Genomic DNA, 17,984 nt, shown 5'->3' with positions numbered 1-17,984 from the left:
CACCCTACTTAGATGCAATAATTTGCTGGGGAGGCAAGGCGAGGAGGTTCTGTTACAAGAAATCAAGGATGGTTTCCTAATCCTACAGATCCTGAACCTCATGTGGTTATTCACCCAGAAGAGCAGTTTGGGTGGTCAACCACAAAGGGTGGAGGTGACTCCTTGTAACACAATGCAGGAAGAATGGTAATAAAATAAATAAATTGTAGTTGATAATATTCAGAGATATAACAAACTGTTGGAAGGAGGAGAGCTGGCTTTGTGGCAGCAAGCAGAGTCCCCCAGTTTGCTTTTGAATGGGAAACTACATGTGTGAGCACTGGAAGATATTCCCCTTGGGGCCATTCTGGGAAGAGCATCTACATGCAGAAGGTTCCAAGTTCCCTCCCTGGCATTTCCAAGATAGGGCTGAGAGGGACTCCTGCCTGCAACCTTGGAGAGGTCGCACAGTCTGTGTAGACCAGGGCTGCCCAACTTCAGCCTTCCTGCAGATGTTGGTCTACAACCCCCATAATCCCTGGCTATTGGCCACTGTGGTTGGGGATTATGGGAGCTGTAGTCCAAAAACAGCTGGTGCGGGGGGGGGCAGTTGAGCAGGCCTGATATAGACAATGCTGATCTAGATGGACCAATGGTCCCACTCGGTAGAAGGCATCTTGCTATGCTTCTATATTTCTATTTGCAAGAGCAGCATATATTTCCATTTAGAAAGCAAAGGGCATCCCTGCTGAGACCCTGGAAGGGGGAAAGTACCAGGACCAGTGTTCCCTCTAACAGGGATTCCCAGATGTTGTTGACTACAACTCCCACAATCCCCAAGCACAAACCACTGCAGCTGGGGATTCTGGGAGTTGTAGTCAACAACGTCTGGGAATCCCTGTTAGAGGGAACACTGGTCCCAGTAATCAGCTGTCTGAGGTTACCACCTCACCTTGCCACAGTGGCCAATAGCCAGGGAAATTGAGCAAGCCTGTCATAGAGTAACAGCTGAAATATGGGGAATGGACCATTTCCCATCTCTGTGCCTTCCCATTTTGTTCTGCTGTATGTTTTGAACTTTATGTCAGTGGTGTATGAATTGTGTCTCTTGTCGGCCATCTTGGATGTCTGTTGGCAGGCAGAAAGGTGGGATGGACCTATTTTAAAATAAGCAAATAAATGAAATGCCTTGCTTGGTCAAACGGATGGATACGTTCTGACTGGTCTGAGGAAAGAGAGCCTCTCAGTATGAAGTTAGAGCACCTTCTTTTTGAGAGGTTAGGATTCTGGGGCCTAAATGGTGGTGACATGTAAGAATCCCAGGAAGGAAAGTCTTTTGGAATTACTTCCTACAGTCTTTTGAAAGTAATTTCTTTTCCTGTGAGCAGGGTGCTTGGGGAGGGAGAGTTGTTTTAGGGATCTTTATGTCTAATGTTAAAGGGGTTTTCTTATTTTTGTCAGTAGCCTGGAAGCAGGTCAAGAAAAGCTACATCCTCATATAAATTCTTCCTTCCTTCCTTCCTTCCTTCCTTCCTTCCTTCCTTCCTTCCTCAGTTTAGTTGATTGATAGAAACAAAAAGAGGTACTGCTCACATGATGCAGGGTCAGCTTGTGGAACTCACTGTCACAAGATGTAATGAATGGTTTAGATCGCTTTCAAAAAGCTTATCCATGGCAGACCAGACTAACAGCCACAAGAGCTAAAAATGGAGCTTCCATGTTCAGAAGCAGTATGAAAAAAATGAAGAATAGAGGATGGCTATCATTATCATGCCCTGCTGGTAAGCTTCCAGAGATTTGGCTGTTGATGGAGAAGTAAGGTAGATGAATCTTTGGTCTGATCCAGCAAAGGAAATCTTAAGTTTTCCTTATAGTTTTGCTGTGTTCATACCCCATGGCTACTAACTATAGGATATGTCTCGTACTGCAATGATGCCAGTCCAGTCTAGAACAGGGGTGCCCAACTTCAGCCCTCTTGCTTTCGTTGGACTACAAATCCCACCATCCCTAGCCACAATGGGATGATGGGAGTTGTAGTCTAATGATGGCTGGAGAACTGAAGATGGGCACTCCTGTTCTAGAACAGGAGTCATATTTTGGATTATTATGATTTTTTAACTCAGACTGATTACCATCGCTGGCGAAGGCAATCAGAAGAAGAAGAAGAAAGTTGGAATAAATTTAACTGGCCTGCAATTTGAATCTTCACTGGTGCCTTGATTAGAGCTAGGAAAATCAATATCATGAAAACCCACCTTTTAAAGGTGACTTTAATTGTTGTTAATAATAATAAATAATAATAATAATGTGCCATTTTAATGAATGCTGCTTGCCATCTCTGCACCAGGGGTTTAGATTTAGTTTTAATCTCTGATTTGTTTTATACTGCTGTCACAAGTTCCTCAGTGAGGTTTTTAAAAAAGTGGGATATACATGGGAGGAGAGTTGACCTTGTGATAAAGGTAAAGTGTGCCGTCAAATTGATTTTGACTCCTGGCACCCACAGAGCCCTGTGGTTGTCTTTGGTAGAATCCAGGAAGGGTTTACCATTGCCTCCTCCCACACAGTGTGAGATGATGCCTTCCAGTATCTTCCTATATCTCTGCTGCCCGATATGATATACTACCAGCAGGATTCGAACTGGCAACCTTTTGCTTGTTAGTCAAGCATTTCCCCGTTGCACCACTTAAGGTGGTTGGCCTTGTGGTAGCAAGCATGAATTGTCCCCTTTGCTAAACAGGGTCTGCCCTGGTTGCATTTGAATGGGAGACTACATGTGAGCACTGTAAGATATTATCCACAGAGGATGGGGCCACTCCGGGAAGAGCATCTGGGTTCCAAGTTCCCTCCCTGGCAGCATCTCCAAACAGGGCTGAGAGAGACCCCTGCTTGCAAACTTGGAGAAGCCGCTGCCAGTCTGTGTAGACAATCCTGAGCTAGATGGACCAATGGTCTGGCTCGGTATATGGCAGCTTCCCATGTTCCTATTTGGAAATCAGTAAATACAATTCTGCATTGTACTTTACAGGATAACTTAAATTGAAAATAAAAAAGAGGGCAGGTTGCCTGCCCCAAGGAACTTGCATTCCAAGTTGGAACAGTGGGGAAGACGGGACAGAGAGAGGGGGAAAGAGGGGCTCAAAGGTAGCAAGCAGGAGAAAGTGAGAAGCAAGGTGAAGAGAGATGGATCAGCCAAGGAAATGCTTTTAAGGAGGAATGGGTGATAGAAGCAGTGCTGTAGAAAGCCCTTAACCAGCAGCAAACACCTGATTTTTGACCAGTAATGGTCTAAAACGAGTAGCGCTAAAGGGACTGGGCCCGCTTTACTTCCCCTGCAAAGCCAGCACTGATGGTGGGTATTTGGTATTTTGGATGTCCTGTGCACACCACCCAGGAGATCCATCCAGCCCAGGAAGTGAAACTGACCAGAAATCTAATTCTGCAGGGCTGATTCACACCTGGTGGTTCATGGGTGGACAATCAACTGATGGGAGGGCCAAGTGTCACTGTGGGCCACAGTGGACCAAAGGACCAAATGTCAGGGAAAGAACTTGCCTGTCACTGCACATGCGAGGACTCTCAGTGGAGCCAGTTCACACTTCAGGTGAAATGGCTTGCCCTTTTCTCCTCCTCTGCAACTCCTCCTGGTCCTGCCCACTGGGGGCATTCCCAAATGGCACCCTCTTTCTGTCCCTCTCTTTCCATGTAGCTCACTGGCTGTGAAATGCTTTCTCCGCTCCCAAGATTTGGGGAGTTGCCTTCACTGGGCTCTTCTGAGGTTCATTAGATTCCAAAAGGGAAAAGGGAAAACTCAAAAGCTGCATTTAACCCAACACCCCTATGCCTTGCTGATGAACCTAGCTGAAGTAAGTGTGTGTGTGTGTGTGTGTGTGTGTGTGTGTGTGTGTGTGTCTCAAGGCTGTGTGTGGGGTAACTTTTCTCTCAGCTGTAGGCTTTGACCTTTGATTCCTCGGATCCTGAGATGTTCCCAGGCTTGATCTTTAAAGCAGATGGGGGAGTCAAAGGAATGAGTTTGAGAAGGAAACAGCAGAGATATATAGATCTTCTAGGCGGGCAATTCATTGCTGCCTTCTTATTGGGTTAGGGCCAGTGGGTGATTCCGGCTTGCATTTCCCAGGGTTATATGCTTAGAAGGCCAATAAAACAATTGCCTGCAGTAACCTTCCCTTCCATGGAAGAGTTTGGAGTCTGCCTGTGACTCAGTTTCCCAACTGGAGTGGAACCTAACTCCTGAACATTCCTCCCTGTTTACCTTCTACTTTCCTATCTCCTCCCTCTGTTGCTTCCCCCATTATACCCACATATAGATTGTAAGACCCTTGGGGCAGGGACTTGCCTGTTCGGGGAAGGCCGTTATAGTCTGTTAAGTGCCATGTATTGAACATTATCAACCTTATTCTTGTTGTTATTATAATGAACATTATATCATGTCTGTCCTCCAAGGAGTGCCCATAATTCTCTCTGTCCTTTTATCTTTAATAATAACCCTGTGATGTAGGCTGGATTCAGAGAGCGTGACTTGTCTAAAGTCACCTAGTAAGCTTCATGGCTGAATGTAGACTTGGCAATAAATAATAATAATAATAATAACAACAATTAATAATAATAAAAACTTTTTTGTTTATAACTGTAATACAAAGAACCCTCTCTTTTTAGCCGCAATCCTGACCAATGTCCCAGAACTCTGTGACACTACATGAGAGTAAGTTTGCTACCCTATATGCACTTACCTGTAAGGAAAACCCATTGAATACATTACTTAATTCCTCCTAATCGTGCTGTGGATTGGCACCTTGCATTTGCCATTAGAATTTAAATTGTGGTAGGTCCTTCATATTCTTTTCTATGGGGGAGATAAAGTTGTTGTAAGGCATTGGAATTTAGGAAGTTCTTGGGATCCGGGGAATCCAAAGATAGTCTGTACAATGAAAGAAAACAAAGAAAATAAGTTTAAATGTGTCCATTTTCGCAGTCATCTGTCCCCCTCTCAAACTAAGCCAAGCCTTGAATAGACAACTTCTCCAAGACTCCCACAGAATTTCTCCAACAAAGGTTTCTACCTGTCTTGTTGGGGGGTAGGGGTAGGATTTGGAAGAAGAGAGAGGCTGTCCTCCAATGGAAACCACCTTTTAAACAGGGGAAAGATGCTCTTCCTAAGAACGGAAGACACTCTTTGCTGGATTTGGTGCTGCACCAGGGTGTTTCCCACAGTGGCCCACCAGATGCCTACCAGAAGGCCGCAAACGGGGTGGGGGGCTTCTTTTGCCGTGGAGCTGTTTCTGATGGCTCCCAGAAAATCCACCTCAAGAGTCCTTATAGAGCAATCAATAAAATTAAAACAAATAACCAACAATGGGAGATTTGAAACTTCTCCAGGTCAACAACTCCCAGATCTTCTAACTGGGGTTCTTGTGGTCTAGAGAGAGACCACAGTCGGGGAAAGAGGAGAGGTCAGAGGTGGTCCTCCTCTTCTTCTTCCTCCTCCCTCCTCCTCCTCCTCCATCCTTCTCCTCCCTTTCACTCCCCATGGTAACCATCTCGGCTCCAATTCAGCTCCACCACCAGGGTCCTGCGTAGTTCCAGCTCGTCCCCTTTTGTCTGCCCAGCTCTCCACGCACCCTCACTGGGAGCCCCAGGGTAACCCAGGGCACCTTCTGCCTCTCCAGAGCAACCAGGCAGAACTCTTTATTATCGCTTTTTTTAAAAAAAGTTTAATTTTGGGCTTTTTCGATTCTTTGCAAGAAGCAGCAGCAGCAAAGAGAGAGAGAGAGAAATGCAAGAACTCTATGCAAAAGATAAAACACATAGATTGTGATAATAATAATAAAATAATAAAGAAAACGGGGGGGGGGAAGGGGGCGGTGGAAACAAGGCGAGGCGCGCTGGCGTCCGGAATGCGAGTCTTGTACGTCTTATTATCAAGTTAATTAAAGCTAGCATCTGACAATGTCACTCGACTGTAGAAAAAGGGATTTAAATGCAACGTCTCCCAGGACTGTGTGTCAAGGGCTGCATTCTCTTTCTTCTATTTTTTCCTCCTCTTCTCTCTTTCTCTCTCCCTCCCTCCCTCCCTCCCTCCCCCTCTCTCAATGTACTTCTGCAAGTATGGAGGAATCGCTCTCACAACTGGAGAGGGTTGCCTTTAAAGCAACTGCAGTTGGCAAGGAAGCAATTATTAAAAATTTTGATGTTAGAAATAAAAAAAAAAAAGAAGAAGAAGAAGAGAAAAGAATGGGGTGGGGGGAGAGGACAGAGAATAAAACGGTTTCTCTCATTTGTGCGGGCGCGCCTGTGTTTTGAAACGATGGAGTGTAATATAAAGAGATATCAAGGCAAAGCTGCATCAAAGGGCTCCCCCCTGCCCCCCCATGAAAGGCCGCTCTCAAGCACTTTAAGAGAGATTTATTTTTCTCCCCCTCTCCTTTTTTGAACCTCGACAAGGATCCGGGAAACATGAAATAAGAAAAAAGGGGGGGGGAATATATTGCAAAGTCGATTTTTAAAAATGTACCCATTGAAATGCACAGAGCCGGTTGCTACGTGGACTTGCTCCCGAGGTCAAGTGACGGACGGATTGTATGCTTCTCCATAATAATATTAATTAAACAATTTGCATGCTAATAAGGTAACAATTATCAGGGCTTCTGTTGAAAGATTCAGGTTATTACAACACGCCAGTCTGCAGGGCAAGGGTCAGGGAGTGAGAGGCGAGAGAAATTTCAACTCAAATTAACATTCTGTCAGCTCCAGAAAATGGGATAAATAAAGTCGAATTAATTCATTATAATAAAGAGAGAGCCAGAGAGAGAGAGGGAGGGAGGGAGGGAGGGGGGGACAGATCCACCCCCTCTTTTATGGTTTGCCGGATTGATTACCGTTCTGTATTCAAAAACACGTTCCTTTGGCATTCCTATCCTGAAATCCGACAGAAAATGAGGCTTTTATTGCTACAGGCGAAACTTTGCTTCAGTGGCTACAGTTTACATTTAGTATTTATAGAGAAAGGAATTAAATTATGCTGAAAAGGGAAGCCCTTGGCCTCTCACCCCGGAATTAATACCAACCCCATCATTTCTCTGGCTGCTCCGAGTCGGAGCGTGTGTGCGAGTGTCTAAATGGCATTTGATTTTATTTTTAAAGGTAATAATTAAGCCGCCAGCGAGGGTGGAGGAGGGGTGCTCGCAAGGCAGTGGCCCCTTGTAGGATATTGAATTAGGTTGTGTTTGGGGAAAGTGGGCAATCCGGATTAGGAGCAGGGGTCCCTCTAATTTACTCCGCCCCCCCCCAATCTCTGTGCGAATTAGTTTTGTTCTGGGCAGCAGTATCAAGGCAGTTTGTGCACACCTGCATTCAGAGTGGGGCCGTCCTGATCCCCATTTTTGGGGATCAAAAATTAATGGAGGGACATAATAAAACTTGTGAGCGCTGGCACGTGTGTACGTGCCTTCGAGGGAACTCTGATACCAGTTCCACTTTTTAGTCTGGATGGATGTTTGCCACCCACATAAACACTCTGAATATATATTTTGCCTCATGAAAACTGGGGTATTTTTCGGGGCGGGGAGGGAGTGTCTTTTTCAAAAAATGTTTTCTAGAGACAATGAAGTATCTGACAACTTGGATTTAAAAATCAGAAAGGAGCTTTTAAAAAAAGGGGGGGGAGATTCTCTCTCTCTCTCTCTCTCTCTGACGAATATAGAGTTTTTCTGCTGGAATAGTTTTCGGTTTTGTTTTGTTTTTTAAGAAAAGAAGTCACTTAAAAGAGAAGCTAAATTCAGTTTGTTATAGCCCTCAAGATATTCTCGAAAGTCTGAGTCAAGCCAGCGCTGTTTCCCCGTTTACACGATTAGAAGAGGCTCTCCGGTTCTAAGGCACAACCGGAATCCTCCAGACGGGACTTTCAGGTTTGCTTGCGAGAGTAATCCAGAAGTGGTTTTTCTACAGGCCGATCCTGTGCAAAATTAGGCGCACTGAAACCCACGGATTTCAGTGGGGTTCCACTCCCTTAGAGATGCCTTTAAGGTCTGGTTGTAACAACACCAAACAGGATAATACTATAGGCAGTTTATCCAGAGAGAAGTCACACAAACACACTTACTAGGAGATTTTGGCGAGCAAGATTATGCTATTTTGGTTGCAACTGTAGGCAGGTTTACTTGGGAGTGAATCCTCCTGATCTCAGAGGCACCTACTTCCGAGTAAAGGTGAGGCGCATGTTGCTGTCCCGGTCCTGAAACCCTATCCCCACTTCTTTGGTCTGGGAGCAAGTTAGATTCTAAAGAGTGTGGCTTACTTTCGAGGAAGCATGCATGCGTGCATGCGCGTGGAGTGGAAGCCTGCAACTTTTCGGTGGCGGGCGCTTCATCTCTGCCTCTTCCCAAACTGTGGATTTCCTAAAGAAAGCTACAGTATCTTGGAATCTGATCTCTCCGGCCCAGTTTCTCTCTGGAAGACGCTTCTTTTCATCTGGAGGGGGGCGAATTGGTGGGAGATGGATCCAAGCTGTCTTCCAGAGGTTGCCAGGAGGGTGGGTGTATAATTGAATTAGAACAGGCTTGGGGGCTAGCTTGAATAAGGTCTTCCAGCAGCGCGCTCCGGAGTCATTCTGGGTTAGGAGGGCTGGATTTGACGGACCTGGCTTGCTCCGGAGGAAGACCTGCGAAGGCTGCAGCCGGCAGGCGCCGATCCGGTTTCCACTCCCTGTATCCGAGCCAAGGCAACCTGGATGCGTGTGGAGGGAGGTGCACGTGGCAAGGGGAGCGAAATCAGCTTGAAGTTGCCGAAAGTCCGCGAGGACTTTCAGCAGAGTCCCTACTCTAGGGTAAAGCATCCAAATGCTCGAGGAACCCCAAAGGATGTCCCTTCTTGGCTGTAGGGGGTGTGTGATGGGTGGATCCACCCTCTAAACGGACCTAAACAGACTTATCAATAAGTCCCGTTTCAAGACCATAGGCGGAGGTATTTGTACCTGACGGGCCTCAAAACATATAGTTTCTGTCTCTCTTGATGGGGCCCCCTTATATACATATATGCACATACACGCATAAATACAATTCTGTATCTGCTTTCTATGGATGCATTCATACGTGCTTGGGCACCCGATTAGGTAAGTATATATTTATCTCTCTCTGTCTGTGTATGTATATGTGTACACACACACACAGCCCACATACACTGGGCCTCCCTTTTGCTAAATAGACTGCTTTTTAATTAGACCTCCTCTGGCCCTATTCATAAGTTAATATGAGCTTTTCTCTGGATCAATAAGAGGATGGCGTTAATTATTATTTTGATGGATATGATAGGATGGCGCGCTTTTAAGAGCTGCACAAGAGGTGTTCTGTAAAACAGAGTTCTCTCCCCCCCCGCTTTCCTTCTCTCCCCCCCTCATGAGTCTCCCTCCCTTTTTTTAGTCTTTCCAGCGCCCCCCCCCCCCTCCCTGCGCTAGAGAAGCCTGAGAGGAGATGAAAAGGCTTGTAGTTTTAAATTCATTGTGACAGCTCTGGAAAGAGAGGATGATGAATCTCCTATTATTGGATCAGTCTATTTGCCGCTCAATGTCTCCCTGTAATTGGAGCAACATCACTTTAAAGGTTCAGAGAGTCGAACGTTTCTGGTGTAGACGAAGAAAAAGACGTGGGGGGGGGAGGGAGGGGAGGGAGGAGAAAGGGGAGGGGGGAAAGAGAACCCTCTTTCCACAACACACCACCAGCAAATGTTTTAAAGGGAAAAATCTATTAGTGATGTGGGGGGGGGGGAGAGGAAACCCGAGGTGGTGATGAGGAGGGGGCTGCTTTGGAGTATTTAACTGGGTATCAATCAGAGGAGCTGGAAGTTCTCCTTCTGGTTCTCTCTCCCCCCCCAGTCCTTTTTCTCCTTGTTGGCCTAGGCAGCTTTCCTTCTCCCCCCCCCCCACTCCAGGGGCTGGAGTTCTTATCAAAGCGCCCCCTCCCCTCCCCTCCCCTCCCTCCCTCGCTCGCCTCCTTTCTCCTCCTTGTCTTGTTGTGACAGCTTTGATATTGTTTATTGAGGGTGGATGTCAGGTATAATTAGCAATCGATATGGAAAACGCTCGGCTCCCCCACCGCCCCGGCACGTCTCTGACGTCAGGACCGATTAACGTTTCTTATTGGTCCCAAATTCCCCGGGCCTGAGCCTAATTATTGGGAGGCCTGATGTGGATAAAGTTAAAGCGCCCGGGCGCCCTCCAGCATGCGCCCTTCCTTGCGCAACTACGCCGCCGCGGCCGCCGCTCCTGCGCTCCTCCCGCGGTGGCAGGGGCGGCCGCAGCAGCAGCAGCTGCGCTGAGCCCCAGCGCCAGGCGCGCAAGCCCCCCGCCCGCCCCGCCGGCCGGCCGCCCCCCGCCTCCCCCTCCATGATGGACAGCCGCATCCTGGAGCACCCCCATGCCCAGTTCGGAGGCATGGTGGGCTTCCCTTACCCCATCGGGCACCACCACGTCTACGAGCTGGCCGGCCACCAGCTCCAGTCGGCCGCCGCCGCCGCCGCCGCCGCCTCGGTGCCCTTCTCCATCGACGGATTACTCAACGGCTCGTGCGCCGCCTCCGTGGTCAACCCCAGCCCGCTCCTCCCGGCCGGCTGCGGAGTCAACGGCGACAACCAGCCCTTCAAGCTCTCCGGTAAGGCAGCCCCCCCTCGACCCCCCCCCGCACCTCACCAGGCACCACTGCCAGCCCCGCTGCCTTCTCTTCTTTGCCTCGCCCCGGTTCACCGGGACCCCGCTTCCTCCAGGGCTGGTGTTTTCCAGGTGCCCCAAGGGCCCTGCGCCCTCGTCCAAACCGAGGTGAAACGCGGGTCAGTCAGGGTTGCACCCCTAGGCTGTGGGGGGTGTGTGGTCAGCATGGGAGGCACATCCAGATTTCTGTTGGGGAGGCACCATCCAGCTCGGTCCTGCACAAAGCGTGGGTGCAAGGGAGCCTGCTCTCTCCTGGAGGGTTTATTGTTTAGCTTCTGGCATTCTCTTTGGATTCCAAGCCCAGCACGATGAAGGAGGAGAGTTGGGTTGATTTTATTTTATTTAAGCAGCTTTTAAGAATCATAGACCCCAAAGTTTAATGGCAAGAAGAAGGGGGGTCCTAAGGGTCTCTGAATCCAGAAGTGCTTGCAATCCGATAGAGGACAAAAGGCCGGTTTTTAATGTATTTTGTTTCGGTTTTGGCACCCCTTGCTCGGTGCGAGGATGCTTTGGTGTTTCCGTCTTTTCGCGAGCGCCACCCGAATTCGGACTGATTTGGATTGGCGTGGGTGTGTGTGTGTGTGCCTCTTTAGGCTTCTCTAAAATATACCGCTATAACATATATTTAAAAATCTGTTGTTTGCACAGACGGTTTCCTCCCCCTCTTTTGATGCTTTCTGGGGAAAAGATTTTTCCCCGACCACAAGCCGGAGTTCATGTACTTGGTCAAGAAAGGCTAGTGGTTTGGTGGCCTCACTCGCCCACACAGAAGTTCCTAAAGATAAGCAAAGTAGGCGGGGGGCGAGGAGGAAAAGAAAGGAGGCGTCCTGGGCCTTTGGAGGGTCAGGATCTGACAGCTTTGTAAAGAATTTCGGGGGCCCTGGTAGGGACGAAAGTTGCCATATGGCTGCTTCTTTCTAAAATTGCAAGTTGTCGTTCAGAACTTTAGCACTGAGCAGTGGACGTAGCGGGTGTCCTTCTGTTTTAGATCTCTGGTAGATCCGAAGTGTTTCTTCATATTTTGGTAAATGTTGATTTGGCAACGCTACTTCTAGTCATGCATCAAAATAAGGAATCCAGCCACTTTAACAACATCAGTTAAGCCACAACGCCAGTTTAACACCAGTCTCCTAAATGGGTCCGGACAGCCTCTCCAAAGCAGTCGAAGTTCTTTTAAAATGCCCCCCCCCCCAAAAAAAAGATGAAGCGAGTAATTTCTTGGCCCATGCCAGTCTATTAATGGCTACATTTCAGTAATAAACACAGCCTCTCCTGTTCCATGGCTATTTTAAAGACATTTACTTGGAAGGAAGCTCTATACAGATCCGAGGAAACAGATTCACGATCGAGATGGTAAGGTAGATGCAATGGTTAGACTCTGGCCGGGGGGGGGGGGAGCACCGGGTTAATTTATCCACTCTGTGTTTAGTTCAGTGTGTAGGCATCGCGTTGTTTATGGTGCTGATTCGCAACAGCCTCTGTTTCAAGGGTGGAAGATTGCAGTTTCGATTATAGTTTGGGTTCTGGACACTTCTCACAATGGCCTCTTTGCTCCACCAGACTCTGTGGACCCAGACAAGGAAAGCCCCGGCTGCAAAAGACGACGGACGCGCACGAATTTCACCGGCTGGCAGCTGGAAGAGCTGGAGAAAGCGTTTAACGAAAGCCACTATCCCGACGTGTTTATGAGGGAGGCGCTGGCCTTGAGACTGGATCTGGTGGAGTCCAGAGTGCAGGTAAACATTCAGTGTTTTATACACAGCTTCCTTCTCCTCCCCCCTCCGCTCTTTAAAGACCACGGCCCGATCCCGCTGAAGTTGCGCACTTGTTAAAGTTCCATTCAGGGCCGCAGGAGAAAATGACACAGGTGTGACTTAACTAACTTGGATCGTGCCTCAGCTGCCAGCAAAAATCCTTGGACTTTGGTCTCTTTTGATCCCATCACGATTCCTGCCGAACAATATCTCTAGCCATTTTGGAAGGGCAGCTATATATCAAAATATCTCCTCCCTTTTGCCCTGAACCCCCGGGGCATGTTTCAAGCGTGGTAATTGCGGTGTGGATTTAATCTTGACACGTGTCTGTCTTTCCCACTCTTCCTTCCTTTAATTTCTGCCTGCCGGTAGAGGAAGGGAAATTCTCTCCTTGGTCTTCTTAGCTCTGAGGGCGATTTGTTGTCTGGCCTCAATCCACCCCCCCACCCCCAACTCCTAAAGAAAGAACCAGGCCCTGGACGACGTATTTCAAATCTAAAGAGTTCTTGAACCTCGTTTGTGTTAAAATATTTTTCCCAGAAAAAGAGGTCTAAGTGCGAGACACGTGTATTTCCATTCTTGGCTTTTAAGGCGAAAACCGAGTTTGTAGGCCGATCTGGTGTGGACCAAAATAGATTTAATGATGCGTAGCTTTTAATTCTGTTTCAACCCATATTAGGATTGTGCTCCGTTTCTAGGAGTCGGATGATAGTTTTCTTTTAATTCAATCTGATTTACTTTGGGGTGCGGGTTTTTGTCTGTCTCGGCTTTAATCGAGTCTTGAAAAACCATCTCGAGTTAATTGTCTATTTCAGAATCATTTTTATAGCCAGGTGTGAACAGGATCTGCCCCCTTGAATTTTCAGCTTGGTTAGGATGGGGTGAGGGGAACCCTCGCAAAGTTTATTCATATCCTGCACCTCGGGTGAAAAAAACCAGAGAATCAAGAAGTGCGGGGTGGTGAGGTATTGAAGAAATAAACTCCAAGAGCCGAGCGATCCAAATATCGGCCGCTCACACACAACCCCCTCCCATATATACATATATACATACATATATGTATATATGTATATATACACATACACATTTGTTTCTAGCCCAGGCAGGAGCTAATAGCAGAACTAGTTCCTAGTAATCCGCACTGGCATTGTCTAAAAAGGTGTATTTACAAAATGCTCCATTTCCCTCCCTCTCTCTTCCCCCTCCTGACCTCTTCTGTTTTGAAATCCTTTTATCCAATTTGTTCTGAGACTGCTGAATGAAGTCAAGACCCTCGATTTCCCTCTAATACGATAATGAGTAATTCTCAGTGACAAGAGGCTGTTGGAGCTGACACAGAAAGAGAAGGAATTACAATATACATACCAGCAGAGCAAGGAAAATAATATATTTTTAAAAGGTTTTCTGATGGGACTTGAGACAACAGTTTTACTGCCTCATTTACTTTAAATAATTTTAAAGGTTCCCTCCGCCCCTAAAGAAATAAACCTGCTCCACTCTTTATATTCGAAAAATGAAGGGTGTTTTTTTTTTTTTTTTAATTGTGCTTTTGTTTTGGTTTCCGTGCCATGATGATTGAAGGCGGTGGGAAAATGAGAGGGTGGGGGACCAGGAACAAAGGCTTTAAATATATGAATTAAACAGTGAACTTTTCCTTGGAAACATTGTGATGTGGTTGATACTTTGGAAGGGACGGGTGGAGACCCCTCTTGCTTGCTTTGTTATAGCCATCTTGATGAATTTCTTGGTTCTCAAAATAGACACCTCGTTGTGTTGAAGGTTATATTTATATGTGGTTAGTTTGTTTAGGATGGGGAATGTCATTAAGGAAAACGATGGATGTGTGTCTTTAAAAAAAGCGGGTGTGTGTGTGAGAGATGGTGGGGGAGTCCTGGGGTAGCCTGTGTTGACATCTGACTTTTCATGGGTTCAGACCTTGATCCTCTTCGTCTGTCAATTTCACAGTGTCCTAGTGAAAGTCTTTGCTTTTTATTCTATCTACCGCCTCTCTTCCCAAGGCAAACCCGCGAAAGGATGCATCTGTGGTCAAAAGTGTGTGTGTGTGTGTGTGTGTGTAGGGGAGGAGAGAGAACACGTGCAATCAATCCGAAGTGTTGTTTTTCTTATCCAAAGCGTTCAACGGTTAACCTAAGGCAAAATCCCTTCCAAATGGGTCACGGAGCTTGGTGCACGTGTGTAAGGGGAGAAGCATCGTGTTTCCCTCTGCAGCGATCAAAACTCGCAAGTTGTAAGACAGGTCTCCTCTTTCTTCCCATTCACTGATTTTTTTTTAATGTCCTTATTAAATGCATGTTTATCCTACCTCTCCAGGAGCAAAGTCAACAAATTTAACACACAATGCAGACTATAGGAGACTATAGACATGATGTTGGTGTTTGGTTTTTTTAAAGGTTCCGGCGAACATCATCTGGATGTTGGGGTGGCCGGTGGGAAATCCTTTCCGTTTGTGGGTGTTTGCGTAGAAACTTCAGGGGAAGTCCCATTTGGAAACACCCCTGTCTATCCACAATGGCCGGAGAGATTAGGCTGGGGGACTTTGTTTCTGATCTTTCCCCCAGCAGCTTTTTAAAAACACGCTTCTCGCTCTAAGCATTTCCATTCCCAGCTATAAAACAATTCGGGATTATTTCCCCGTCTTTGGAGTCTTTGCCTGCGATGGAAAGGATCCAACCTCTGCTTTAATCCTGATCCTCTCGCCCCTATTTTAAAACGTAGCCAGGGGATGGTTCTGCTGCCGCCTGACAAAACCAGGAAGGAAGGTGGAGCGCATCCTCGGGGCGGGGGACGGGAGGGGACTGGCGCCCCCCTGATTCTACCCCCTCCGCCCTCGGGGGCCACAAGGGGGGCCGACTGTTAATTACTTCTCATTGTTCGGTGTGTAGGTCTGGTTCCAAAACCGCCGGGCCAAATGGAGAAAGAAAGAGAACACCAAGAAAGGGCCCGGCCGGCCGGCACACAACTCCCACCCGACGACGTGCAGCGGGGAGCCCATGGACCCCGAGGAGATCGCCCGCAAGGAGCTGGAGAAGATGGAGAAGAAGAAGCGCAAGCACGAGAAGAAGCTACTCAAGAGCCAAGGCCGCAACCTGCACTCGCCCAGCGGCCTCTCGGTGAACAGCAGCACGCAGAGCTCCGACAGCGACGGCGGCGGGGGCCTTTCTCCAGACCCGCCCGAAGGCTGCAAGGGCAGTTCGCACAACCCGCCTCTCCCCGGCAGCTGCGACGCCGCCGCCTCGGCTTTCTACCCCAGCCGCGGCGGCTGCAGCAGTCGCTGTGCGCCCAAGGACTCCTGCTCGCCGTCGGGCTCCGAGTGCGCGGCGGCAGCGGCGGCGGCGGCGGCGCCTCCTCCCTCCTCGACGGCGCGGGGGTCCTCCGGCTTCCCGAAGCTCAACCCTTTCAGCGTGGAGAGCCTGCTGTCGGACTCCCCGCCCCGACGGAAAGCGGCGCTGGAGTTCCCGCAGGCCCTGGCGCCTTCGTGCGCCCCGTCGGCGCGCACGCTCATCGGCAAGGGCCACTTCTTGCTCTACCCCATCACGCAGCCGCTGGGCTTCATCGTGCCCCAGGCCGCCCTCAAGAGCAACCCGGGCCAAGAGCCGCCGCAGCGGGGCTCCCCGTTGCCCGCCGCCAACCCCAGCCCGGACCCCGCGCCCCCCAAGAGCAGTAGCACCGCCGCCATCTCCACGCAGGGCGGCGGGCGCTTGGCGAGCTGCGGCGGCGCCCCGCCGGACAGCAACTCCGCGCCCGGGGCGGTGCCTGCCCAGAAGAGGCCTCCTTCTCCCCCCGCGGCACGTCTCACCAGCTGCTCCTCTTCCTCCTCCTCCTCCTCCTCCTCCTCCTGCGCTGCCTCCACTTCTCCCTCGCCCTACTGCGACTCCTCTTCCCTGGCGGACAGTAGCAGCCTCTGCGTCCAACCAAAGCCCCCCCTTCTCCAGCCAGCAAAAGACGCCTGCCCGTCCAGGGACAATTCGGACTGTCGCGCTGAGCCCAACTGTCGGGCAGAGACCAGCAACTTAGACTGTGAGGAAGTGGATATGGACTGAACGGCCACAACCAGGGGGTGGGGGGGGGGAAGAGGAGAGAGAATTCTATATTAGTTTCTTTTGGCGGGGAGGCTCACAAAGTTCTCCACCTAAACTTCTAACATTCCCAAAGTTTCCCAGGCCAGGTCCCCCCCCCATCCCAATTACATATATTTTAAAAAGTTCTACCCCCCCCCTCCTCAACCCCACTCGGTCTATAGCCCAACCCCGTTTAAAATCAGGTGATCCTTTTCTATATTTTATTTTTAATCCTTTCGAAGGACAGTGGCGCGGGGGGGGGGATGCGGCTGGCATTAACCGAAGGCGGACTCCACGAAGCGAACTCAGAAACTGTAAAGAGACAAAAAAACAGACACAACAGCGACTCCTCAGACCTTGTAAAATGCAAAAATGTTTAAAGATATTTATATATGTTAAAAGAGAAGCCCCACCATTTTTTCATAAATAAAAACCTCTTAAAAAATCAACCGGGCTATTTTTCTCTCTCTTCCTTTGCACTTAAAAAAACAGTTAAAAAAAAAAAAAGTCGTCTTGTCATAACCTAATTGCTGAAACAATAGATCTTTGACTGACTTTATTTTAAAAAAGGAAAGTAAAGAGTGGGTGGATTTTTTTTTTTTTTAAAAAAAACCCTTTCTCCCCACCCCCCAATCTTTGGGATTTCCATGTGTGTTTATTGCTTAACAAATGTATTCATTTAATAGCCTCCCCCTTCTTTTTTTCCCTGTTCCCTATCACTCCCCCCAACCCTCCTCCCCCCACACATGAGGTTAGCAGCTTCGGGCTATAAGAAGCCGTCCAGCTCCTGGTGCGTTTTGATATGAAAGTAATTATTTTCCCGGTGGCTGCTGCGGGGATTCGGTTTCCTTGCCCAAAGGGTTATTATACATTACCGATTTCTAGTGATATGAAATCACATAAACTTCCTACAATAATAGAATTAGCATGAAAGGCTGGGGTGTCAAATTGAAATTGGAAAATAATAGCCTAAGCAGCTGGGGGAGTGTGTGTGTGCATATTGGAGCGGAGATGGGGAAACGTGGGGCGGAATTTTCATGAGGGCTCTCCCCCCGACATCACCGCCCTCCCCATCACCATACACTCCCTCCTTCCTCCCCCCTCTCTCTCTTCGCCCCCCCTCCCCGCTTTCCTCTTTGTCAGTCCTCTTGTAGCTGGCTATATTAAGATAGATGTTCAATGATATCTCTCATTGTTCTGTCGCTTATATTGATGTTGCTGTGTTATCAGCCTATTGATCATGTGTCGCCTGTAATAGGACAGCCGCGGCAAATGCGCCCTTTTTTACAAAAGGCGAGCGCATTTGTTCTAATAGGGTTGGGGGTCCTTAGGGAGCCTTTGGGGGCTCGGAGACAGCTGCACCAAAGATATATTAGCAAACTTGGCTGGATCTAAAAAATCCCGCCAGCCTTTCACCCACACCCACCCCAAATCTATCTATTTACATCATATATA

At 48.4% G+C, this 17,984-nt stretch overlaps 1 protein-coding gene across 1 annotated transcript; it reads left to right on the top strand.

The window, feature by feature from the left end:
- Positions 1-10,193: 10,193 nt before the first annotated feature.
- On the top strand, positions 10,194-17,674 carry UNCX (UNC homeobox). The gene is made up of 3 exons (XM_053275752.1): positions 10,194-10,640; positions 12,257-12,432; positions 15,354-17,674. Exons 1-3 carry the CDS (start codon positions 10,376-10,378, stop codon positions 16,509-16,511), a joined length of 1,599 nt encoding a protein of 532 aa, XP_053131727.1. The 5' UTR covers positions 10,194-10,375; the 3' UTR covers positions 16,512-17,674.
- The last annotated feature ends 310 nt before the right edge of the window (positions 17,675-17,984 follow it).

The sequence above is a fragment of the Hemicordylus capensis genome, chromosome 13 (assembly GCF_027244095.1).
Source record: "Hemicordylus capensis ecotype Gifberg chromosome 13, rHemCap1.1.pri, whole genome shotgun sequence".
Classification (NCBI taxonomy): domain Eukaryota; kingdom Metazoa; phylum Chordata; class Lepidosauria; order Squamata; family Cordylidae; genus Hemicordylus; species Hemicordylus capensis.
Note: the sequence above shows the minus strand (reverse complement) of the source record. Positions and strands in the feature narration are given on the sequence as shown.